Source organism: Tachysurus fulvidraco, chromosome 9 (assembly GCF_022655615.1).
Source record: "Tachysurus fulvidraco isolate hzauxx_2018 chromosome 9, HZAU_PFXX_2.0, whole genome shotgun sequence".
In the NCBI taxonomy this organism is placed as follows: domain Eukaryota; kingdom Metazoa; phylum Chordata; class Actinopteri; order Siluriformes; family Bagridae; genus Tachysurus; species Tachysurus fulvidraco.
Window position 1 is genome coordinate 27564213 of NC_062526.1, and position 27637 is coordinate 27591849.

Genomic DNA, 27637 nt, shown 5'->3' on the forward strand with positions numbered 1-27637 from the left:
ACATTGAGTCATTTAACTATAAAATGACTATTATCCGGAACTATTATTTTAACCTCTGTGTTATTCCGGTCTATTTTGGCAAGTGCACTCTATTCCAGTGGCTGCATACACACAACTGCTTTGCTTTAATTTTTTTCCACACCCGTATACAACAAATCCCGCCCTCCCTCGATTTAATTGGCTGAGTCTATCTCAAAGTCTGTTGTAAATGGTTAGCATTTCGGATTTCGGTAACGGACAGTGAATCTGACCAATGATCTTACAGGAGGCGGGACTTCATGCTTTAGTGTGTGGGTTGAAGCCATAACCAGGCTAATGTCCCCGTCTATAGATTCATGCTAACACAATGGAGTCTGTGAGTGTAAACATTTAAAGCTATTGCACACTTTTCTGGGTCTAAAGTGGTAAATCATGGCGGTTCCCATGGAAACTCAGCTCCAGAGTATATTCGAGGATGTAGTGGTACGAGCTCGCGTTTGTTTTGGTCTTATGTGTAGCATGTAGCTCTGAATGCTAACGAACACTAACAGCTGCTAATCTGCTTCTAATAAATATACCGTTAAAATATTAACCTGTAAATGTAGAGAGTTAAAGAACGGCTTGATTAGCAATTGTCTTGTTATTAAACTTTTACATACATAATAATAATGATTTTATTTATTTATTTTGTATTTATTTATTTATCTATCTTTTTTATTTTTTATTTATTATTTTATTTATTTTGTATTTATATTTTATTTATTTACCTATTTATTTATCTATCTTAATTTTGTATTATTTTTATTTTGTATTTATTTTTATTTATTTTTTTTATAATTTTTTATTGATCTATTTTTTATTTATTTATCTATGTATTTATTTATCTATTTATTTATTTGTTTTTTATTAATTTATCTATTTGTTTGTTTTGGTTAATTTTTATTTATCTATATTAATTTTTTTATCTTTTTATTTATTTATCTTTTTATTTATTTCTCTATCTATTTATTTATCTATGTATCTATCTATTTATTTATTTTTATTATTTATTTATTTCCACTATTTTACGTACGCAACACAATTTTATTTAAATGTCTGTGGAAATAATAATTAAGTGTAAAATAAACTTATAATAATCTTTTTTATTTTTTTATATTTTTATGATTTGGTCATGTGACCTCAGTCTGACTGGACCGCGATAAATATAAACAATTCAATGTAAAAACTGCTTCATGTTCTTTCTGCCTTCCTTTTAAACAGAAGACGGAGGTCATCGAGGAGGCGTTTGCTGGGTAAGTTCATAAGCATTAATAACAAAGCATTTAAATCAGTCAGTCCCGAGTAGTGTTCAGAATGACGACGTGTCTTTGACGTCTTTCCCCAAACCGCAGGATGTTCATGGACACTCCGGAAGATGAGCGAACCAAACTGATCAGCTGTTTAGGAGCTTTCCGGCAGTACTGGGGCTCCCTCCCTCAGGTCAGGAAGTGTGCAAGCGTGAGGTCCATCGGCCGGGACGTCTTTAGTGTCCGACGCTTTTCCTCCATTTTAACTTAAAACTTTTCCAGTTCCACATTAATCTGGTCCAGATAAATTTGTTCTGATTTCTTCTGCATACTGTGTTAACGTGGAATACGTGTTTTTAGAGAATAACTCAACTGACTCACTGAACATGAAAGAATCATTGATGTTAAACTGATTATTTCTGTCTCAGTTGAAATCTTTATTGACTCATACAGACTTATTCCACCCCCTAATGATCAGTCTGACTCATTCTGATTCCTTCTGACTCCTAACGATTCATACTCTCTTATAACGACTCGTTATGTCTCCGATTTTTTTCTTTCTCGCTCGTAGTGATTTTATTCTGAATCATCTAAGCTAATTCCGACTCTTTTCTTCTCTCTGCGCACATCTGACACATGCACATAATACCGACTCATTTTGACTTCTTTCTGCTCATTCTGACTCCTGAATCTTTCCATCTAATATTGATTCATATTGATTCAGACTCTCTCATTCTAACTCGTACTGATTTTCCCCCAAAAAAGAAAGATTCTGACTGATTTGTTCAACTTGAGTAACTCCTTTGGAAGAAATAGCACCTGATCACAGTTTGAAAGGTGGAAGTGGCACGAGTGATGATATTGTGTGTGTGTGTGTGTGTGTGTGTGTGTGTGTGTGTGTGTGTGTGTGTGTGTTTTTTTCTCCAGGACTCCCATGAGCAGTGTGTGCAGTGGATCGTACGCTTCATACACAGCCAGCACAGCCCCAAACGCATCTCCTTCCTCTATGACTGCTTAGCCATGGCGGTGGAGACCAGCCTGCTGACTCCCAAGTACACACACACAAACACACACAGAGTTTTTATTCTACACCGATGTGACGTAAAATTAAACAGTCATACTGCCTCACAGTTTGAATCAGTTTGAGTTGGTATGAATTTTGTGAACAGCTTTGAACAAACTTTTGTATTATATTTAATTTGCATGTGATAATTTGTGTGTCTGTGTGTGTGTGTCTGTGTGTGTCTCTGTCTGTGTGTGTGTGTGTCTGTGTGTCTCTGTCTGTGTGTCTCTCTGTGTGTCTCTGTGTGTGTCTGTGTCTCTGTGTGTGTCTGTCTCTGTGTGTGTTTGTGTCTCTGTGTGTGTCTGTGTCTTTGTTGTGTCTGTGTCTCTGTGTGTGTCTGTGTCTTTGTGTGTGTCTGTGTCTTTGTGTGTGTCTGTGTCTTTGTTGTGTCTGTGTCTCTGTGTGTGTTTGTGTCTCTGTGTGTGTTTGTGTCTCTGTGTGTGTTTGTGTCTCTGTGTGTGTCTGTGTCTTTGTGTGTGTCTGTGTCTTTGTGTGTGTTTGTGTCTTTGTTGTGTCTGTGTCTCTGTGTGTGTTTGTGTCTGTGTGTGTCTCTGTGTGTGTGTCAGGATGGTGTGTCAGGCTCTGATTGGCTCTGAAACTCTGGAGTGGGAGCGCACTCAGCTCTGGTGTCTGACCTTCAAACTCATCCGGAAGATAATCGGCGGTGTGGATTATAAGGTGTGGCGTCTCGCATCTCCTCATCTTTTACTAGGAATAAGATATGTTTGAGTTGAGTTTTAAGTGTTTGTGTGTGTGTGTGTGTGTGTGTGTGTGTGTGTGTGTGTGTGTGTGTGTGTGTGTGAACAGGGTGTGAGGGACTTGCTGAAGGCTGTGCTGGATAAAATACAGACCATCCCGATCCTGGTGAGCTCTGCAGTGGTGCAGCAGCTCCTCCCTGCACGAGAGGTACACATCACTTGGACTAAAGCTTCCTGTAGTTCGATCTGAAACCTACACCAGGATTTTGTTCATGACGATTGTTGATGTGGTTGTTTGGTGCTGCTGTAGGTGGTGGAGTACATCCTGGACAGGAACGCGTGTCTCCTGCCTGCTTATTTTGCCGTGACTGAGATCCGGAAGCTTTATCCAGAGGGACAGATCTCACACTGGGTATGGAGTGAACACCTCAGAAGCTCCTGTAGACATTTACACCTGATCATCAGACTGAGCGTCATGTTTTATTCCTGTTATTTCCTTCCTGCAGCTTTTAGGAAGCCTGATATCAGACTTTGTAGACAGCTTTCGTCCCACCGCAAGGATCAACTCCATTTGTGGTGAGTTATAAACACAGGCATGATAAGTTTTACACTGATGACACTGTCACTCTTCAATTATGTTTGTGTGTGTGTGTGTCTGTCTGTGTGTGTGTCTGTCTGTGTGTGTGTCTGTCTGTGTGTGTGTCTGTCTGTGTGTGTGTCTGTCTGTGTGTGTGTCTGTCTGTGTGTGTGTCTGTCTGTGTGTGTGTCTGTCTGTGTGTGTGTGTGTGCCTGTGCCTGTGTGTGTGCCTGTGCCTGTGTGTGTGCCTGTGTGTGTGTGTGTGTGTCAGGTCGCTGTAGTCTCCTTCCTGTGGTGAATAACTCAGGAGCGATTTGTAACTCGTGGAAACTCGACCCTGCCACACTGCGCTTCCCTCTGAGGGGCATGCTGCCCTACGATAAGGTACACACACACACACAGACAGAAAGACACACACAGGCGCACAGACACACACAGGCGCACAGACACACACAGGCGCACAGACACACACAGGCGCACAGACACACACAGGCGCACAGACACACACAGGCGCACAGACACACACAGGCGCACAGACACACACAGGCGCACAGACACACACAGGCGCACAGACACACACAGGCGCACAGACACACACAGGCGCACAGACACACACAGGCGCACAGACACACACAGGCGCACAGACACACACAGGCGCACAGACACACACAGGCGCACAGACACACACGCACAGGCGCACAGACACACACGCACAGGCGCACAGACACACACGCACAGGCGCACAGACACACACGCACAGGCGCACAGACACACACGCACAGGCGCACAGACACACACAGGCGCACAGACACACACACACAGGCGCACAGACACACACAGGCGCACAGACACAGGCGCACAGACACAGGCGCACAGACACAGGCGCACAGACACAGGCGCACAGACACAGGCGCACAGACACACACGCACAGACACACACGCACAGGCGCACAGACACACACGCACAGGCGCACAGACACACACGCACAGGCGCACAGACACACACACAGGCGCACAGACACACACAGGCACACAGACACACACACACACAGACCCACACACAGAGAGAGACACACAGAGACAGGCGCACAGACACACACACAGGCGCACAGACACGCACACAGGCGCACAGACACGCACACACACACAGACACACACACAGGCGCACAGACACGCACACACACACAGACACACACCCACACAGAGACCCACACACAGAGAGAGACACACAGAGAGACACACACAGACGCACAGACACACACAGACGCACAGACACACACAGTCGCACAGACACACACACACAGAAAACACACACACACACACACACACACACACACACACACACACACACACACTTCTCTTCATTGGCGAGTTTCATCATCTCTTCCCCAGGACCTGTTCGAACCACAGACGGGTTTGCTGAGGTACGTGTTGGAGCAGCCGTACTCCAGAGACATGGTGTGCAACATGCTCGGCCTTAACAAACAGGTACGTCTCTCTCTCTCTCTCTCTGTCTCTCTCTCTCTCTCTCTCTCTCTCTGTCTCTCTGTCTCTCTCTCTATCTCTCTCTCTCTGTCTCTCTCTCTGTCTCTCTCTCTCTGTCTGTCTCTGTCTGTCTGTCTCTCTCTCTCTCTCTGACTCTTATCTCTCTCTCTCTCTGTCTCTCTGTCTCTCTCTCTATCTCTCTCTCTCTGTCTCTATCTCTGTCTCTCTCTCTCTGTCTGTCTCTGTCTGTCTGTCTCTCTCTCTCTCTCTGACTCTTATCTCTCTCTCTCTCTCTCTCTGTCTCTCTCTTTGTCACTCTCTCTCTCTGTCTCTCTCTCTCTCTCTCTCTCTCTCTCTCTCTCTCTCTCTCTCCTTCTCTCTCTCCTGACTCTTTGATGTTGTTTTAGTTTTGTGTTTGTTTTGATTTTGTCCAGTGAAATGAGAGAGAGATTAGAGCATCTGTCCCTGTTGTCAGCTGTACGGTGGTAAACCATCGCCATTGTTGCTTTTTTATTTATTTATTTATTTATTTATTTATCTATTTATTGATATTGCACCAAGGCCAGCCTCCAGTAAACGCCCTGCGCGCTGCCTGTGCTTTGCTCCCAAACCCCTGTGTGAGTCGGGGTGGGCGGATCCTCTCCTCCCCGTCCGTCTGGCATGCCCTATAAGCCCCGCCCATCTCTCTGACACGTCTGTTTTAGGGGTGGAGGCGGGAGGGGAGCTAAAGATTTGGGGTTGTTTTTGTTTGTTTGTTTTTGGTGGTTTGGTGGTGACTTGACGAGGGGTACTCAGAGCTGGCCTCCTAGTCACTGTATTTGTCTTCTTTTTTTTCTTCCTTTATTTTTGTTCTGTCCTGTCTTACCCCGCCCACCTCGCGCCAATGCTCTAGACCCTGAACATTGCTCAGGTATGTTCATAATCTTACTGTTGTATTGTGACTAACCCGATCCTGGAAGCTTGTCCACACCCAAACAGAGCTTTATTTTACCCATCTAATTATCTCTCACACACACACACACACACACACACACACACACACACACACACACACACACAGAAGGCTAAATCGTTAAACATGGGGCTTGAAATTACCTCTGCTCCAGACACTTAACATCACTCTATAAGCTCTAATCTCAGTAGGGAGCCATGCATAAGTATTCACACCCCCATGTTAGAGCTTGTAAAGGAAATTTAAATGATTATATTAACGTGACGGCCCCTAAATCAACTCTCGGACGATTTCCGTTGAACTGTTATTTATCAGAAGCAGTCGGACGGAGAGTTCGGGGTAAACGTACCTGTCCCTGGAAGAACACAGAGGAACAGATCTGAACAAATCACATCGCAAGGATCCAAATCTATTATACGTTTGCTGTAAAGAATTTCCATCTCTAGGACATTAAAGAAAACCTCAGTAACATTCAGTGATGTAGTAAAGAGGGAAAAAACAGATGCTAAGGGAAACTCTGATCCACAACTCGGGTGGGAGATGGAACCAAAAGCCATGCGAGATCTCCATAGTGCCTCAGCAACCGTGTGTTGGGATCAGAATTAAACCCAGAGATACTCCTCACTTTGAGAAGACCATTGGTGAAGCATCGTGATGTGAAGGTGATTATCATCCCGCTTTCATGAGACAGGGGCGGAGCTTCACTTTCCCAAAAGAGGCGGTGCTAACAAAAAGAATCGGAAGAATTCCCGAACAGTTCGTGTTACCGAGAAGAACCTGTAAAAACATCAGGATCCAGATGTGCACAGCTGATCTACATGTGAGCATCGCCTCCTGTGAAAGAATGGTTAATGAGCCGGGGGATGAATACTTATGCAACCCACAAATGTTACAATAAAAAGGTTTTGCTTTCAGATTTTTTGCATACGGTGGCCTTTTTGGGGTAAAAAACAACACGGGATTAACGCGAGTTAAACATCGAGTAACGTAAGTGGTCCGAAACTCAACACAGAGTTCCCGACCTCTGCTTCCATGGAGACCAGCTGTCAGTCAAAACAAGTCTGTGGCAAGGTTCTGGACAAGTACATGACCCGTGTCTACAGTAATCTGTCCAAATCTCCTGCTCCAATCAGGAGAAGAAACACTCGATCCTAAATCATTCCAGCTTTGTAAATGAGACACCAGATTAGGAAACCATGAGGAAGACTGAACGTTAATTTCAAGCCCTGGTTGGCGCATGTGTGTATCTGTGGTTCTGTTACTGCGCTGTTTCTGTCTACACCCGGTTTCCTGCTGTGTGTGCTGTTAGCTGCTCGGACGCCGACTGGATCGTCGCTGCTCTCACATGGGTTCTAAATTTAGCTCAAAACCTTCAGATTGGAGCTGTTTTAATAGCAGGATAAAACAGTTACCAAGAAAATTACGTTACCGGGCTTGAAAGATCAATCGGGTTTTGGGGCTTTTTACACCTGGTCACTTCCTGCGTTTTCTGTGATCCGATAGCTACCCGATGGTAAAAAGACCAGGTCTAAATGCCCTCCGAAACGTTTTGGAGACAGATATAAACCCGATGGTACAAACCCCTTCAGGAGGTGGTCTGGGACGCGTTTCAGATGAAACTGGACAGGTGTAAATGAATGTGGTTGTTCAAGCCACATTCGTCAGCGCTAAACTCCTCCCAAATGGAACTACGTCACTTGCAGGTGACTCACGAGTCACGCAACGCGCCAGAAATGTTTTCCCACCGGCGCTGCTCCGATCTTTCACCCAGGCGTCTCGATGGGTCTTAAAATGCGCTGCTGCTGCCAGCGAAAATGCAGCAAATGCTGTTTTTTGTAGCAACCGCATACAACAAAGTGTGTTCCATTTCAATTACCCCAGAAATGAGGTGAAATATATTAGAATTTTGGGCGGGAGCAGAAAGATCGAATCGAAATCCGATTCGCCGAGACGCGTTTATGTGGCCTGATGTAAATGGAACAGTTTTAACAAATCAGATAGCTATCGGATCAGAGACAACACACGAAGTGACCGGGTGTAAAATGGACCTTAGAGTTTTCCGATCCGATTGCTCGACCCGTTCTTCTCGCAGGCGTTATTCAGGAACATCGGGTGTAAATCCCGTATATAACCTGTATAGACGATCCTCACCGCTCGCACCGTTTGTAGCCGATCGTTGGACGTTCAGGTGAATCACGTTTCTAACGTAGACGCAGTTATCCATATCAGAAAATTTTTTATTACTTTTGATACTTAACGAGATTTTACCAAAACGTTTAACCACCATGAAAAAAACAACAAGAAACAAGAAGCTGCAACTAAAACACAGACGACTCGTCGCGAAACGTTTTCCAGTCCCGCAGACGTTGAAATTTCTTTCCCACCGCAGCCAATGGCATGCCCCAGAATGCCCGTGTGACAGACCCCCTGCATGCCACCTCAGAGGGGAAGCTGCAGTGTATCCCGGCGCTAGCGGCGAGGTTCGCGCTCACAGCTAGAATCACTCATGTGATGTTACAGGGACTCCTTTGTTTCCTTTAGCACAATGTGACGAGCTCCGACACCGGAGACTCCTTCCATAAATGTTACATAACTTCCTTAGATTGAAAACTGAGGACCGCAGCTTTAACCTTTCTTAAGGTTTGCGCCTCGGTCGGCCGTCTTGCCGTTCTTAAGATCTGCCACAAGAGGGCAGGAGCGTGGAGTTGTTGTGATATGTTGCAGCTTTCCCTGCGATCAGGGCTTCTGTGTGCAGCCGTGCAGCCGTCATGTCATGCTTGTGTGCAGTGACCGGTTTTTACGCTCATGCGTGTCTTGTGTTGTGGATGTGGTTTTTGTTTTTAGAATTTTTTTTTTTATTTGTTTGGGTTTTTATTTTTTAATCGTTCGTTTGTATTTTTGCTGCTCTGGTTGCTTTTGGATGTCTCAGAAAGCGTGAGCTCGGTCCAAACATGTGTAACGGGGTTTCTGGTGAGACGCTGGTGAGACGCTTGTGAGACGCTCGTGAGACGCTGGCACTGCTGTAACCAAACCGATCAAACTTTACACCGCCAAAGTTACCGTGTTTCTGAAGTGTTTCTGAAGATGTGTTGGTGCCTGTGCATAAGCGTATCTGTCCTGTGGGTCTCTCCCTGTGTGCGTGTGTACGTGTGTGTGTGTAGCACAAGCAGCGATGCCCCGTGCTGGAGGAGCAGCTCGTCGACCTGGTGGTGTATGCCATGGAGCGCTCGGAGACGGAGGAGCAGTTCGACGACGGCGGCACCAGCCAGCTGCTGTGGCAACATCTGTCCAGTCAGCTTATCTTCTTCGTTCTGTTCCAGTTCGCCAGCTTCCCTCACATGGTGCTGTCACTGCATCAGAAGGTATGTTAAAACTCGAGATATCCGATTTCCATAAAACTCCAGTTATTTTGGAAAAGTAAACAAGTAAGCCTGAGCAAAAGTAACGGCACCCTGTATAAAGGTGGACGTGTTCGCTGCGTTACTGGAAGATTTGCTGTACACCAGTCTGTTGTTTTCAGCTCACTGGGAGCTTATTTATTATTAATGGTGTTCTTATAGGTGTGTATGAACGTAATGTAATGATGAACATTTTCATTTACAGCGAAGTTGATCTACACACGACTTTCCAAAAAACCATTTACACACAATTTAACTAAATGATCGATGAACGAAGAATGTTGTTTCTGGTCCTCTATGAATCGGTGTGTGTGTGTGTGTGTGTGTGTGTGGTAGCTGGCTGGTCGTGGTCTGATTAAAGGTAGAGATCACCTGATGTGGGTTCTGCTGCAGTTTATTTCCGGCAGCATCCAGAAGAACGCTCTGGCCGACTTCCTCCCGGTCATGAAGCTGTTCGATCTGCTTTACCCTGAGAAAGAGGTACAGACCCTGAAGTTCAGCTGAGCTCCTCACTGTTACTCCCTAAAACAATCATTATTCCTTTTTCAGTGTTAAAATTCTTTATGAATAAGTAATCACTTAATTAAATACAGTTAAATAATATAATATTTTATTAACACTTTATTTATTTATTTATACATTCATTCATTTATTCATTTATTCTTTCACTGGAACAGTGCTGTGTGTGTGTGTGTGTGTGTGTGTGTGTGTGTGTGTGTGTGTGTGTGTGTGTGTTGTAGTGTATTCCAGTACCAGACATCAACAAGCCTCAGTCCACACACGCCTTCGCCATGACCTGCATCTGGATCCATCTGAACCGCAAAGCTCAGAACGACAACTCCAAACTGCAGATCCCCATCCCACACTCTCTGAAACAGCACCACGAGTAACACACACACACACACACACACACACACACACACACACACACCTCACTGTTATCCAGTAGTGTGATATTTATTATATCGTAGTGTTTAAATGTAGATTTGAAAGCACCTCCTGTTCAGTTGTAATACTGCTCATGTCCAGCGGGTGGTGCTGTAGCTCCACTACGGAATGTGTGACCGTCAGCAGGTTAATGAACAGACTGATGACGTCACTGTAATTATACAGGAGTTCTAAGATACAGTGATTATTACTAATTATTAAAGTATCCATGATGTAATATTAATGTTGTCCTGATTGTTGTTTAAAGCTGGAGTTGTTACTGGAGTTGATGAACAGTTTGTTTGTCAGGTTTCTGCAGCAGAGTCTGCGCAATAAGAGCCTTCCCATGACCGACTACAAGATCGCTCTGCTGTGTAACGCTTACTCCACCAACTCTGAGTGCTTCACACTGCCCATGGGGGTCCTGGTGGAGACCATCTATGGGAACGGTACGGTGCGCATCACACTGCCAGGGACCAACTGCATGGCCTCGTGTTCCACCACACCACTGCCCATGAACCTGCTCGACTCACTCACCGTCCACGCCAAGATGAGGTAGGACATGTCTCTGTCTGCCTGTCTGTCTGTCTACCTTCTCTCTCTCTGTCTGTCTGTCTGTCTGCCTTTTCTCTCTGTCTGTTTGTCTTTTCTCTTTGTCTCTCTCTCTCTCTCTCTCTCTCTGTCTCTCTGTCTGTCTACCTTCTCTCTCTCTCTCTCTCTCTCTCTGTCTGTTTGTCTTTTGTCTCTCTCTCTCTCTCACTCTCTGTCTCTCTATCTCTGTCTCTCTCTGTCTCTCTCTCTCTCTCTCTCTGTCTCTGTCTTTTCTCTCTGTCTGTTTGTCTTTTCTCTCTGTCTCTCTCTCTGTCTTTCTCTCTCTCTCTCTCTGTCTCTCTCTCTCTGTGTCTTTCTCTGTCTCTCTCTCTGTCTCTCTCTCTCTCTCTCTCTCTGTCTGTCTCTGTCTTTCTCTCTCTCTCTCTCTCTCTCTCTCTCTCTCTCTGTGCAGTGGATTAATATAATGACAGTTGACAGCTGCTGTAGCCTAAGTGAGTAACTCCAAAAAGATAAAAAAAAAAAAATCGTTGTTCTTTAATTAATTAATTTAATTTAATTGCTCTGTTCCAGGAAAATAACACGATGTTTTATTCCTTACATATTTTATTGTTATGGTGTAGATAATTGTGCAGCACACCACTGTGTGACTCGTGCAGAGTTTGCAAGGCCATTACTTTTCTCTTCTCTCTCTCTTCTTCATTATCACAAGGTCCTAATATTCAAATGGACTTCTGTTCTCCATAGAAACATAATTACACCACATCGAAGCTCTCGCTCGCTCTTTGTGAGAGACTCGAACGTGTGCAACATACTGTGTGATTATATTGGTGTTCATGAGAGAATTAGTTCTACTGTGTGTGTGTGTGTGTGTGTGTGTGTGTGTTTGTGTGTGTGTGTTTGTGTGTGTGTGTTTGTGTGTGTGTGTTTGTGTGTGTGTGTGTCCTGCTGTCAGCTTCATCGTTCAACGGTGACTAACTGAAAGGAATCAGAACAAAAACACGATGAATTTTAATCAGTGTTATGTCATCTGTTTATTTACGCTTAAGTAGAATCAATTAATTCATCACCCCGAGGAACGAATAATCAGAGACTCGTCTTTAAGGACGCGTGTGATTTTATTTTTTTGTGCATCCGAGCTAAAAGTGTACGATATAACGATATCCCGCTTATACAGTTTCACTCTGCAGTCGTACCTGCTGCTGTTTGCTCTAATTATATTATGTTCTATTTCTAGAATTCACGAAATCGTACGTCACGAAGCAAGATTTAGTATCTTGTTATTTTGACTGAGATTCTGAAATACCGAGACATCAAATCGACGAGATACCGAGTGAAAATAATAATGAGATACTGATTCAAAATAACAAGGGACGGAATTTAAACAATGAGATTAAAGTGAACATGATGAGAAATGAAGTGAGATTGAGACATTAAGTTAGAACCACGAGATTCTAATAAAAAAATAATGAGATACTGATGTTATAATAATAATAATAATAAAAATAATGAGATACTGACTACTGACAAGAGATAGTGTGTAAATAATGATATAGTGATTAAAAATAACAAGGTACACCGTCAAAGCAATGAGACACTGAGTAAAAAAAGAAGAGATTCTAATTGACAATGAGATACTGCCTCAAACAATGAGATACAAAGTCAATGCAGCGAGATACTAAGAAAAATGAGATAGTAACACAAAACAAGATTCTAAGGATACTAGATACTTTATCTAAAGTTTATAGGTAAAAATGAGATACTAACTCGAAACAAGATACTAAACCACAAGATGCTAATAGATAGTGTGAAAATAAGTGTAAATAATGATATAATGATTAAAAATAACAAGGTACACCGTCAAAGCAATGAGACACTAAGTAAAAACGACGAGATTCTAACTGACCATGAGGTACTGACTCAAACAATGAGATACAAAGTCAATGTAGCGAGATACTAAGTAAAAATGAGATGTGTAAATGAGATAGTAACACAAAACAACGAGATATCAAAACAAGATTCTAAAAGAAACAAGATAGTAAAACAAAATAGTCTGAGGGAATATAATGACAGTATGTCAAAAGAGTAAAAAGAAAACAAGATAATATCTCGAAATAACTAGTTACTAAGTCAGATTAAAAACATTTCTTCAGTAAAACAGAAACAGACTCTCAGGACTCCTCAGTCCCTCCTTGGGCTCTGACAAATCTACATGCCTGAGGTTTCTGTTTGTTTGTTTGTTTGTTTGCAACAGTATCAGCTATCTTGCATCAGCTAGCACTCAGACAAGTTCAAGAGTGGTTTCCTTTACAAAACCTGAAATGCTAGAAGAACGTTTTTGATCTTCGGTCCATCCTGCAGACTCCTACTCACTCCCGGTTCTCTGTGTGCTAGTCTGATCCACAGTATAGCCACACGGGTCATCAAACTGGCCCACGCCAAGTCCAGCATCGCTCTAGCGCCGGCGCTGGTGGAGACGTACAGCCGCCTGCTGGTCTACATGGAGATCGAGTCGCTCGGCATCAAAGGCTTCATAAGTAAGTTCACGTGAAGGTGAACGTCTGCTCAGGTGACAGCTCGGTTCTCGATTTGTAGAGCTGTTCACGCTAAATTAGCACGAGAGCGGCGTAGTCTGTGCTCAACGAGCCGAGTTAATTAGAGAGCTAATTTGTCTGTAATGGAAATGCCGACCCCAGTGAGCTCTCCTGAACAGTTCGTTATTTCTCTCCACTCTGCTCCAGGTCAGCTCCTGCCAAACGTGTTCAAGTCCCATGCATGGGGGATTCTGCACACGCTGCTGGAGATGTTCAGTTACAGGATGCACCACATCCAGCCTCACTATCGCGTTCAGCTGCTCTCGCACCTCCACTCGCTCGCCGCTGTCCCACAGACCAACCAGAACCAGCTGCACCTCTGGTAGGAACCTGTACGAGACTCTCTGTACGGATGAACAGGAGGAGGGATGGGTGGATGGACGTGGATATGGGTCTTTGGGTGTAGATGACTGGTGTGTTGGTTAATGGATGGATTTATGGGCAGAAAAAAGTGAGAGGATGAATAATTTGATGTAAAAATGGGTGGATAACGAGTTAACGTTAGAATGATGGATGGATGAATAAATTATGGACAAATCATTACTTCAAGAACGATAACACTGATTACAAATTAATTTCAGTTTTATTTCCCTTTTTATGGAGTCGTGACTTGATCAGAGACCTGAGAAAGTGTGTGTGTGTGTGTGTGTGTGTGTGTGTGTGTGTGTGTGTTAGTGTGGAAAGTACAGCTCTGAGGTTAATCACAGCGTTGGGGAGCTCCGAGGTGCAGCCACAGTTCACACGGTTCCTCAGCGACCCTAAGACCGTACTATCAGCCGAGTCGGAGGAGCTGAACCGAGCTCTCATCCTCACCCTCGCCCGGGCCACACACATCACCGGTACACACACACACACACACACACACTCTAACACACACAGTGCAGATAACTCTGTTTTAATACCTGGGTCCTTTCTGCTCTCTTCAGATTTTTTCACGGGTTCTGACTCCATCCAGGGAACGTGGTGTAAAGACATTCTACAGACCATCATGAACTTCACACCTCACAACTGGGCCTCACACACACTGAGCTGCTTCCCCGCCCCTCTGCAGGTCAGCCACAGACAGATAAACGTTTAATAACGGCTCGGAAAGAAGACGAACATTTCGTTCCCCCGTGTGTTTACAGTTTTCATTTTTTTTTTTTTTTTTTTAAGAATCCAGTCATCACAGCTTTATAACACGTCCGTACGCTGTACATTAGTCACCTCAGTTCATGAAAAACCTGCCAGGTTCTCATTGTTTTGTTGTTTTTCGTTATCAGTCCATCTGTTTTGCGTGTCAGACAAAGCAGCTCTCTGTGGGGAGACACGAAACATTCCCTCGTTTCTCAGGATTAAAACCGCATGCTTTTGGAAGCGAAGGTTTTTGTGAACAGAACATAATGTCTTATAACCATTTTACCACAAACCTTATGAAAAAATGTGTAGATTTACCTCAGCAGTGCGATTTACGCAATAGATATTTGTCCATCTCAAAGTGCGCCTTCAAGGAAACCTTAAAAAAAGCCAGGGGGACACGGTGGCTTAGTGGTTAGGACGTTCGCCTTACACCTCCAGGGTTGGGGGTTCGATTCCCACCTCCACCTTGTGTTTGTGGAGTTTGCATGTTCTCCCCGTGCCTCATGCATGGTAGGTTGATTGGCATCTCTGGAAAATTGTCCGTAGTGTGTGAGTGAATGAGAGTGTGTGTGTGTGCCCTGTGATGGGTTGGCACTCCGTCCAGGGTGTATCCTGCCTCGATGCCCGATGACGCCTGAGATAGGCACAGGCTCCCCGTGACCCGAGAAGTTCGGATAAGCGGTAGAAGATGAATATACGAATGAATTATAAAAAGCGTGACCTTTTTTGACTTTCTCACGTTCTCGACCCTGGAGATAACTCCAGAGGATTTTCACCCTTTGCTTATAAAACCTTTCACCCTAAATATCTCTGTCTCTTCTCCGCATAGGCGTTCTTCAAGCAGAACAACGTTCCTCAAGAGAGCCGCTTCAACCTGAAGAAGAACGTAGAGGAGGAGTACCGCAAGTGGAAGTCCATGACCAACGAGAACGACATCATCACTCACTTCTCCATGCAGGGATCTCCGCCACTCTTCCTCTGCCTGCTCTGGAAGATGCTTCTAGAAACCGATCACATCAACCAGATCGGCTTCAGGTGAGCCGACACGGATGGAGTCGGTGGTCATGATGACGTGTCACTCCGTTCATAGTAAAAATTAGCAAATCTACACACTTGGTATTGTTTCTATAGTAACAGAGTCAAGTCGTCGTTACGTTAAAGAGATGTTTAGTAACACTCAAGTAAGGAGTTTAGGAGTAAACCTAAAGATGACCAGCTGGGTTTGTTTTGTTTGTTTGTTTGTTTTATTGGTTTGAGAACAGGATCTCATTTCACATATCAGGAACGAAACACTTCAGGACGATTTAATAACGTCAACCTTTTCGATGAAAGCAGTAACTTGTCTTTATCTTGTATTTAATGGCGATGCCAAAGGCGTTGTTATTTATCAAGGACACTTGCGCTGACTCACAGGATCTTGATCCGCTCTCTTGTACGTGCTGCAGCTGCAGATCACCTCACAAAGTCGTGTTGTGTTGGAGCGAGCGAGTCTCGCTCGAGTCTGCTCGTGACTCGGATCACGATGTCTCATTGACAACGAAGCTAGTGTTGAGCGCAAACCGCCTGACTGATCGTGGCTGATGAAGGCGGTTAAAAGAATGGAAATGTCCCGAGACGGCCAGCTAATCTACAGATAGCGAGGAGGGGACTATAGAGATGTCTGGTTTAGTTTAAAAAAAAAGTCCCACTTTACCCTCAAGATGTGTTCGATGTTTTTTAGCTAAGTGTTCATGGTAAGTCTTTTCATACTTTAATCCACTCCCAGGACCAATTCTGAGCTCGTTTATGGGCAAGGTTCATAATTTGCGTGTTGGCTTTCATACTGTAGAACCGGTCCTGAGGTGTTCATTGATACCGAACACAAGTCTGTAAAATTATCCCAGCGTAAGTGACAAGGTGAACAAATGAAATTAACATCACGCGGTGCTAACACTTTCCAGACGTTCAGCAGTGGGGGTTCTCTGGACTAAAAGCTCTCGCACATTTAACAAATGTGAAATGATCATGGAGCCAGAGGTCTAAACGCTTTTGTGCATCATAATCGACCACAACCTTAGTTACCATATTGATCGACCTAATAAATCATTACAAAACTCTCATCAGTCTGATTCCTGAACTCTGTTCTCCCAGGGGGCTTCAGTGAAGCAGCAGAGCTAAAGGAGATGTGGAGAATTAATTTATTATTCATGACTGAAGCTTGTAGTAAAGACTTCATTTCCTGCATGACTGACTAAATCTTCTCTGTTTACACAACAGGAAAAAAAAAAACTTCTATGCAAAGATGTTTATATGTTTATGCAAAGAATAGGAGAACCTCCCATAACCCTGCATGCCCCTCCCCTCCCCCTTCTTCTTCTGCTAAATGTTTATGTTTATTTGCGTATTAACTCCGATCGGTTGGTGTGTTTAGTTCATGTGATAACACTTTTCTGTGCAATTAAAACAAGTTATTTTATTTATTACAAAGCGTCTTTGTTCCTGCAGGGTTCTGGAGAGAATCGGGGCCCGCGCTCTCGTTGCACACGTCCGAACGTTTGCCGATTTCCTGGTGTACGAGTTTTCCACATCTGCGGGCGGTCAACAGCTGAACAAGTGCATTGAGATTCTGAATGACATGGTGTGGAAGTACAACATCGTCACTTTGGATCGTCTGATCCTCTGCCTGGTTAGTGATGTCTTACTGAACTTTTTTGAGGGTTAGGGTAAGGGTAAGTGGCTTAAACGTCGAAACAATAAAAGATCTGGTACAAAGTTTGGTTAATATATCTCCATCTAGCCTGTTTCGAAGCACATCGCAACAACAGTCTAGACAACTGAATAAAAGCATGAAATTAAATTATAGGCTGTAAATTTGCCCTTAAAATGAAAATATGTATAAATATTGAACCGCTCTGCTCTAACCTGCTTTCCTGTGAATCATCTTTATGGCAGGAGTTTTTGTCTGATAATCAATACTTCTTCCACATTTCTAATAACACGCTATTTATTAGCTGTTAGCAGATCAATAATGTCAGCAATTACCTGTAAGACCTCTTCCGCTCTCAGCATGAGGCTCAACAGGGTAAAGGTTTTATTGAAGAAGGTGGAATTTATTGTATTTTCTATTTTTACCTTGAATTTTTTTCAAGCTTGTTTTTGCCATCATATGATACCTAATATTGTGCTGCTTAAGCCTGAGGGTTTTTCAGTGTTTTTTTTTATTTTTTTTTATTCTCCATCATTCATTGCGGTTGCGTAGGCAATGAGAAGTCATGAAGGCAACGAGGCTCAAGTGTGCTACTTCATCATCCAGCTCCTCCTTCTTAAACCCAATGACTTTCGCAACCGTGTCAGTGACTTTGTCAAAGAGAACGCTCCGGAACACTGGCTACAGAGTGACTGGCACACCAAGCACATGTCCTACCACAAGGTAAACTTACCTAACTCATAATTAGCATGATCCTTCACAGTCTAACCTCTTCAACAGGTACTTCTCAATAAGAACATCTTACCTTTTATACAAAACACTTCATACCACAAGGTGATCATACACCACACACTATATACGAATGCTTCCACATGGTGACCTTACCCAACACACTAAATACGAATGCTTCCACATGGTGACCTTACCCAACACACTAAATGCGAATGCTTCCACATGGTGACCTTACCCAACACAGTATATACGAATGCTTCCACATGGTGACCTTACCCAACACACTATATACAACCACTTCCACAAGGTGACCTTGCCCAACACACTAAATATGAATGCTTCCACAAGGTGACCTTACCCAACACACTAAATATGAATGCTTCCACAAGGTGACGTTACCCAACACACTATATACAACCACTTCCATAAGGTGACCTCACCCAACACACTAAATATGAATGCTTCCACAAGGTGACCTTACCCAACACAATCAATACCAGATCTACCACATGGTGACTTCACCCAACACAATCAATACCAGATCTACCACATGGTGACCTTACCTAACATACTACATGTGAGACCTACCACATGGTGACCTTACCTAACTCTATTTACCAAATAATGGACCTATCACATGGTAACCTTACCCAGCAAACCAAATAAGAGATTATACCACATGGTGACCTTACCCAACACAATCAATACCAGATCTACCACAAGGTAACCTTACCCAACACAATCACTATGAGATCTACCACATGGTTACCTTATCCAACACAATCACTATGAGATCTACCACATGGTGACCTTATCCAGCACAATCACTATGAGATCTACCACATGGTAACCTTAGCCAACACAATCAATACAAGATCTACCACATGGTGCCCTTACCCAACACAATCAATACCAGATCTACCACATGCTGACCTTACCCAACACAATCAAGACGAGATCTACAACAAGATGACCTTACCTAACATACTACATATGAGATCTACCACAAGGTGACCTTACCTAACATACTACATATGAGATCTACCACAAGGTGACCTTACCCAGCAAACCAAATATGAGATATACCACAAGGTGACCTTACCCAAAACAATCAATACCAGATCTACCACAAGGTAACCTTAGCCAACACAATCACTATGAGATCTACCACATGGTGACCTTACCCAACACAATCAAGACGAGATCTACAACAAGATGACCTTACCTGACATACCACATATGAGATCTACCACAAGGTGACCTTACCTAACATACTACATGCGAGACCTACCACATGGTAACCTTACCTAACACAATCAATACCAGATCTACCACAAGGTAACCTTACCCAACACAATCACTATGAGATCTACCACATGGTGACCTTACCCAACACAATCAATACCAGATCTACCACATGGTGACCTTACCCAACACAATCAAGACGAGATCTATAACAAGATGACCTTACCTAACATACTACATATGAGATCTACCACAAGGTGACCTTACCTAACATACTCTACCACAAGGTGACCTTACCTAACATACTACATACGAGATCTACCACATGGTGACCTTACCTAACATACTACATACGAGATCTACCACATGCTGACCTTACCTAACTCTATTTACCAAATAATAGCCCTATCAGAAGGTAACCTTACCTAGCAAACCAAATATGAGATCTTCCATAAGGTGACTGCACAACATATACACTTTATTTATCCCAAAAAACACCCAATAAAAATACTACCAGACTATGACCTTAATCAATATATCAAAAGCTTCTCTTACCAGCAGGTGATCTTATTGTCAACCTGACAGTTATTGTATTATAAAGTATAAAAAACGTAACCTACCACAAGACAAAGTAACTTTACTTAACACACCAAAAACTGTATGTACCAGATGTTGAACTTGTCTACCAAAATATTATTTTACTTACCAAGTAATCATATAGGTTTCAGTATAGTAAGCATTATTCATTTTATCTGACACAAGCACAACTAGCTTGTATTCATTATCAGCCATGTCAGCATGTTTTGGGCCTTTTAACAGCTCAATTGTCTGTCATTGAAAAAAATGACAGTGCTAGTGGATGTTTGCAGTTGATGAATGTATTAATAATTCATTTAGACCTGCTGCATTCATCTTCTCAGTTGAATGAATGACATTTCTGAACAAAAAGCTTTTCAGCTATATTATTATCCAGATTGCATCCCAGCGTAGAGACCAGCGAATTATTTCCTGGTCCTCTTTCTGTCTCTCTCTTTATCCTTAATGGGATTTTACAGGCTGCACATTCTGCCCTGCCTTTTAAGCTGATTTTTTTTTAAAACTTGCAGTGTTTGCCCTCTCCTGATTTCTTGTGTAACTGTGGTAAATGTTAAAGAGATAGAGTTCAATCACAATACCTCCCCATGACCCCGTACCCTGTGCACTATGATAGTACTGGTTCTGTCTATTTACTTATATAGCTCTGAAACACATCCCTTCACTTTCTGAATTTGAGACAAAAGAAAATGATGAGATTGCAGTATTACATTTTTGGAGTTTTAAAAGAAATTGTTTGCCGCAGTGAAGAGAGATGATCTTAGTATCTTTCCAGACTAATGTATTCTCAACACTGGAATCAGTGCTTGGATCTATGGGCTCTAATTAAAGGTTATCTTTTCCCCAACATGCAGAAGTACCCAGAGAAACTGTACTTTGAAGGGCTGGCAGAGCAGGTGAACCCACCCATGCAGCTCCAGCCACAGTACCTGCCCATCTACTTTGGGAATGTATGTTTACGCTTCCTGCCCGTCTTTGACATCGTCATCCACCGCTTCCTGGAGCTGCTGCCAGTCTCCAAGTCCTTGGAAACACTTTTGGACCACTTAGGGGGATTGTACAAGTTCCATGGTGAGCAGAAGTAAAAACCTGGAAGCAGTCTGTCCATGTTGAACAGCTGTTGATTGTTTTGGCAGAATTCTTTATATACTGGTGTAGGTACAAGACAAAATGATGAAACACCGTGGACGTCACTGTAGGTCAAGACAAGGCAATTCTGCTTTCTGTTGCTTATATTGAACGCATCTTTTCTTGACTTTATGTTTATTTGACTTATTCAGTCAGTTATTTGTTAACTAATTGATGTCATTGCCGCTTTGACGTCTCTCAGATCGGCCAGTGACGTACCTCTACAACACCTTGCACTACTACGAGAGGCACCTCCGTGACCGCACCAATCTTAAACGCAAGCTTGTCCATGCCATCATGAGCTCTCTGAAGGATAACCGCACACCCGGGTGGTGCCTCAGCGAGACCTACCTCAAGTTTGGCATGAACCCCCGTGAGGACAACATCTGGGTCCCTGACGACACCTACTACTGCAAACTCATCGGACGTCTCGTAGATAATATCCTTCCCTCTGTTTTGCAACATTCCCGAAGAATCTTTATTTAATCGTAGCGTTTCAGTCAGTACTTAGCAGTGGATGTCCTTCTAATCTCAGCTTTGTTTTTCGTTTTAAACCCGGGTCCTATCCAGTTAAGGGCTATTTTCGACAGACCAAGGCTAAACAGAGAGATCGATAGAGGGGACAATCAGACAGAAAAACAGACAGACCACGAGAGAGAGGGAAAAAAATGCAAAAAGCAAAGCTAGACAGAGTGCTGGATGAACTGGGAGAACAAAAAGACAGATAAGTCTAGACAGATAGACAGAGAACACACAGACAAAAAATGTATACATTTATAAGAAAAATGGCTCTTAATGTTTAGGGATGGTGTATACTGCATCTGGTTTAGGGTTTGGGGTTAGGGTTATGTTTAGGGATGGTGTATACTGCATCTGGTTTTGGGGTTAGGGTTGTGTTTAGGGATGGTGTATACTGCATCTGGTTTAGGGGTTAGGGTTACGTTTAGGGATGGTGTATACTGCATCTGGTTTAGGGGTTAGGGTTATGTTTAGGGATGGTGTATACTGCATCTGGTTTAGGGGTTAGGGTTATGTTTAGGGATGGTGTATACTGCATCTGGTTTTGGGGTTAGGGTTATGTTTAGGGATGGTGTATACTGCATCTGGTTTTGGGTTTAGGGTTATGTTTAGGGATGGTGTATACTGCATCTGGTTTAGGGGTTAGGGTTACGTTTAGGGATGGTGTATACTGCATCTGGTTTTGGGGTTAGGGTTATGTTTAGGGATGGTGTATACTGCATCTGGTTTAGGGGTTAGGGTTATGTTTAGGGATGGTGTATACTGCACCTGGTTTAGGGGTTAGGGTTACGTTTAGGGATGGTGTATACTGCATCTGGTTTTCCTTAACACACCTCACCAATGGCAGGAAAATCTCCAGGCCCTTTCCCAAACTGTGACTGGCGGTTCAACGAATTCCCAAACCCAGCAGCACACGCGCTTCACGTCACCTGTGTGGAGCTGATGGCCCTCGCCGTGCCAGGAAAGGATGTGGGAAACGCACTGCTGAATGTAGTGCTCAAGAGGTCAGAGTTCATTCCTTTAGCATTCAAATATTGTAGTGCAGTGACTAAATCCACCTTATAAATATGTTGAGCTGTATTTGTGATGACCGATGTGTAAGGGTGTAGAATATATATTGTGTGTATGTGTATAATATATGTATCTCTTACAGTCAGCCACTTGTTCCCCGGGAGAACGTGACCGCTTGGATGAACGCGATCGGCCTGATCATCACCGCTCTACCTGTACGTCCAGCTCCATCCTTTATCTCTAACTCAGAGTTCACTCCTTCTCACTTTCCTGCCCTCATCCTGTCCTTGATCTCTCAGACTCAGAAAACCATATCAGAATATTTAGCAATGTTTTTGATGAGTACAAAGAAGCTTAGGCTGAGATGTTACATCATATCAGTGTTCCCAGTTAGATACAAACTAAGATCCTGGTAAATCCAGTCTTGTTTGTCATCTCGAGTATCACAATTTTGTCCAGATTATATTCAGCCAAGTTACACAGCCATAACACAGATCCACTTATTCTTCAGGAGTTTCAATGTTTAAGAGTCATAACAAAAACCACAAGAATATTAATCATGTCATGTGCACTCGATTGGCTTGTGCGTCTGGCAGCTGTGCTCGGAAAGTTGGGGAAAATAACAGCAATTCCTCTTCTGTCCTGATCCGTAAGGGCGAGCGCTCCGTCTCGGCCGTATCGTTGCTGCTGGAGAAAGAATGTACAAACAGACTATCTGTCTCCGTCCCTTAGTCAGTGTGCTTCATTTCCTTCACTGTGTAAAGTATAGCTGGACTTGTACTGTACTCAACTCTGAGGTAAAAGTATAGCATCACCTCTGAGGTAATTTTAGGAGCTGTAACCGATAACTTTGCCTGTCGTTATATGACTTAGGAGCCGTACTGGATCGTTCTACACGACCGCATCGTTAGCGTGATTAGCAGCCCTGTGCTAACCTCGGACACAGATTGGGTTGGTTATCCATTCCAGCTGCTGGATTTCACGGCCTGCCACCAGTCGTACTCTGAGATGTACTGCAGCTACGTGCTAGCGTTAGCACACGCCGTGTGGCACCACTCCAGCATCGGACAGCTTTCTCTCATTCCCAAGTAAGTTCCAAAAGAACTCTCTGGAAAAGAGATAAGAGATAAGAAATGATAACAAGCACTAAACTGATCTCTAGTAGATTTACAATCGTCTTTTATGTGCCACTGCCGGAGCTCTGTTTTTAACTCAGTGTTTGTATTTCAAATGCAGTGACATTAAAGCAGATAATAACTGTAGTAATAAATTAGCAGTAACTGTTGACAGTGTTTGTGTTTGAGCTATTCTGTGTTATTTTCTCTGACCTTTCTACTGGCTTGTGCTTTGCTTTGTTTAGTACTTTGTGTCGCACTCCTTGCGCTCTCAGGGTAAAAGCTGCTGTTTTTATGGGAGTGTTTTTCCATTTTGCTTCATGTCTCATCTCACAGTTCTGTCCAAATATGACTTTATTATCCAAACTGCTGACCTCCACTGTCATCAGTGGGGGGCTTGGGGGGGGGGGGGGTGTTTGTGTGTGTCTGTGTGTGAGAGAGAGAGAGACAAAGAAAGCAAGAGAAAGAGACATACAAAGGTCATCACGCATAGCAGACACACTCCAATGGCTTTGTTAAACACACACACACACACATAGAGTCCTTGAAGAGTTTACAAAGTTTATATCTTTTTGTTTAACCTTCAGATGAAAGCTTCCTCTCGCTTTCGCTCTCCGTCTCACACAATGTCTCTTGCGATATATTAATCACCGCTGGAGCACCTGTGATGTATCACGACTTATTATGGGGAGGTGGGACATAAGGCAATATGAAACTAAAAGCAAAAGTGCACATTTGCATATCCCAGCCTCATTTGCATATTGCATATCAGCATTGTAAAGGTCAGTATTGCAATAAACATTAGCGATATATTGTGCAGCTGTCCTGTTATCCTACAATTTCTGCTGTGTTGGCCGGATAAGATCTAGGAGATGTATCGTAAATATACATATATATATATATTTTCCTGGCACAAAAAACTAAATCAAACCAAAAAATTTGCAGTTTTGCAGAATCCTTTTCCACAGACACTAAATGATTTAGTGCTTTATCTAATGCTTGTATTTTGTATTATATTGGTTGTGGCGGTGGGAGGGGGAGGGGTGTGCAGGGTTGTACTTTGTGATGGTGAATCTCTGTGCGTCCGCCGATGCAGGTTTCTCTCGGAGGTCCTGAAGCCGCTGGTGAAAACAGAATTCCAGCTGCTCTATATCTATCACCTGGTTGGTCCGTTCCTACAGCGCTTCCAGCAGGAGAGGACACGCTGCATGCTCGAGGTTCGCATGCCTTCACTCTGTAAACCTGTTCCACTTACATGCTTTCTTGGTTTTCCCGTTAGCGTCGATCGAGCTTGTGTCCGTAGCTTGTTTCTGTTATGGCGGCTTCCCAGCTCGCAGATGTGTAAGCAAGCATAAGCTACAGGGTCAGAATTCAGGCTACATCTTTAATTTCTAAGACTTTCCTTGTGGTTAAGAGGCTGGTCTTTCTCTCCACACACCACCCCCACCCCCCACGTACACACACGTGTTTTTTAACGCTTTTCCTCACAACCATCTTGAGCACACATTTCTATTTATATACACAGCTTCTGCTCCAGTTCCCCAGACATCTGACTTCAGCTGTAACACATTACTATGCATACACACCTGCTCCAGCTACACACTCAAGCTCATGCACGTACACTCCGATCAGCGTCTCTTATATGACCTCACGCATATCTCTGTACCTCCGCAGATTGGGGTAGCGTTCTATGAGATGCTGCAGGCTGTGGATCACCACAGCAAGCATCTGGCCTATATGGACCCCATCTGTGACTTCCTGTACCACATCAAGTACATGTTCACAGGAGACAGTGTCAAAGACCAGGTATACACACAGATGTCCAATGTCAGTTCCATCCCTCTATCTGTTCTCCAGTAACCTTCACCCATCCCTCTATCTGTTCCCCAGTGACCTTCAACCATCCCTCTATCTGTTACCCATTGTTCTATTACCATCCCTCTATCTATTCCCCAGTAACCTTAATCATCCCTCTATCTGTTCCCCAGTGACCTTCAACCATCCCTATATCTGTTCCCCAGTGACCTTCAACCATCCCTCTATCTGTTCCCCAGTAACCTTCATCATCCCTCTATCTGTTCCCCAGTAACCTTCATCATCCCTCTATCTGTTCCCCAGTAACCTTCATCATCCCTCTATCTGTTCCCCAGTGACCTTAACCATCCCTCTATCTGTTACTCATTGTTCTATTACCGTCTTTCTATCTGTTCCCCAGTGACCTTCAACCATCCCTCTATCTGTTCCCCAGTAACCTTCATCATCCCTCTATCTGGTCCCCAGTAACCTTCATCATCCCTCTATCTGGTCCCCACTGACCTTCAACCATCCCTCTATCTGTTCCCCAGTGACCTTCAACCATCCCTCTATCTGGTCCCCAGTAACCTTCATCATCCCTCTATCTGGTCCCCAGTAACCTTAATCATCCCTCTATCTGTTCCCCACTGACCTTCAACCATCCCTCTATCTGTTCCCCAGTGACCTTCAACCATCCCTCTATCTGTTCCCCAGTGACCTTCAACCATCCCTCTATCTGGTCCCCAGTAACCTTCATCATCCCTCTATCTGGTCCCCAGTAACCTTCATCATCCCTCTATCTGTTCCCCAGTAACCTTCACCATCCCTCTATCTGTTCCCCACTGACCTTCAACCATCCCTCTATCTGTTCCCCAGTGACCTTCAACCATCCCTCTATCTGTTCCCCAGTGACCTTCAACCATCCCTCTATCTGTTCCCCAGTGACCATCAACCATCCCTCTATCTGGTCTCCAGTAACCTTTAACCATCTCTCCATCTGTTATCCAGTGACCTCCATCATCCCTCTATCTGTTACCCATTGTTCTATTACCATCCCTCTATCTATTACCCACTGACCTTCAACCATCCCTCTATCTGTTACCCTTCCTCTATCTATTCACCAATACCGTTATACCATTCTTCTGTTTCTTCCATTGCTTCTAAACCACATCAGATTTACATGCCACAGTCTGATAAGCCCGATTACTCTCCTAATTCTTCTCAAAACCCTCTTGTGAGGACTTCAAATGTCTAAGGCTTTTAAAATTCTCACCCTTTTCTCAGGTGGAGAAGATCATCTGCACGTTGAGGCCAGCCATGAAGCTCCGCCTCCGTTTCATCACCCACATCAGCAAGTTGGAGCCCGCCACAGCCGTCGTCACGGCGACGTCCGCCTCTCAGCCCACCACAGTGTCTTCTCCCACTCCTCAACCTGGAACTGGACCTTCTAGTATCCCTCTCTCTGTTTCCCAGTGATCCTCCATGCTGTAACGTTCTCCTGTAACCTTCTGCCATCGATTTAATATCCACCACAATGACATTTTCCATCGCTGTTCAGTTCCCCTAACATCTCCACGCTCACATGCTCACTCAGCCCTGTCCTAGTCAGCAGGTATATAAACGGTCGATCCAAGCAAGTTCTTTCAGCGCACTGTAAAAGAAGTTTTTCGAACATTTATGATCTGAAGAAAAGGAAAAACAGTCAAAGCCGTAACCAGGCTAAAGAATCGAGGCCGACTTCACGAGAACGATTCACTCTATTTAAAAGCCAGATTGAATCCAAGCTGTTGGCAGAATACGAGTTTCTAATTCGCAAGCAAAATGGACCCTTTCTTTCACTGAAGCTTGGCAAGAACTCGTACAATCCTTGTGGAATTCATGGAATCCTCGCCAGATTGTTTAGCTGTGTTTGATAATCTGTTCACTCTCTAGCTGTGAAGATGAGTTCATCAAAAGTGTACTTCTTCCAAAACGGTTGCTAATAACGATGATGTCAGTCAGAACACATCGTTTAGCTTAATGCTAACATGTTTGCATGTCTGGGTGAACTATTCATCTTTAATTAAGGATATATTAGAAAGTGGTGTTAGCCATCTACGGACATTTCTAAAGACGATGCTCTTTTTTTTGTGTATGTATTTGTTTTTTGTTTTTTTAATATAAAGCATTTTTGAAATTTCTAAGCA

At 43.6% G+C, this 27637-nt stretch overlaps 1 protein-coding gene across 3 annotated transcripts; it reads left to right on the forward strand.

The window, feature by feature from the left end:
• The first annotated feature begins 257 nt into the window (after positions 1–257).
• Positions 258–27637, forward strand: med23 (mediator complex subunit 23). Of its 3 annotated transcripts, none has more exons than XM_047818363.1 (30): positions 258–355; positions 1240–1271; positions 1371–1458; positions 2193–2317; positions 2895–3006; positions 3136–3234; positions 3337–3438; positions 3533–3602; positions 3875–3987; positions 4996–5091; positions 5981–5998; positions 9202–9402; positions 9775–9918; positions 10179–10324; positions 10675–10920; positions 13309–13451; positions 13656–13830; positions 14184–14347; positions 14435–14559; positions 15457–15662; positions 17112–17292; positions 17866–18036; positions 20739–20955; positions 21215–21451; positions 22370–22535; positions 22685–22757; positions 23416–23630; positions 24754–24874; positions 25332–25463; positions 26736–27637. In XM_047818363.1, exons 1-30 carry the CDS (start codon positions 347–349, stop codon positions 26925–26927), a joined length of 4119 nt encoding a protein of 1372 aa, XP_047674319.1. In that variant the 5' UTR covers positions 258–346; the 3' UTR covers positions 26928–27637. The 3 variants fall into 3 exon arrangements, with proteins under 3 accessions (XP_047674319.1, XP_047674318.1, XP_027011402.1); XM_047818362.1 differs by having other exon boundaries at positions 275–462; XM_027155601.2 differs by lacking the exon at positions 5981–5998 and having other exon boundaries at positions 276–462.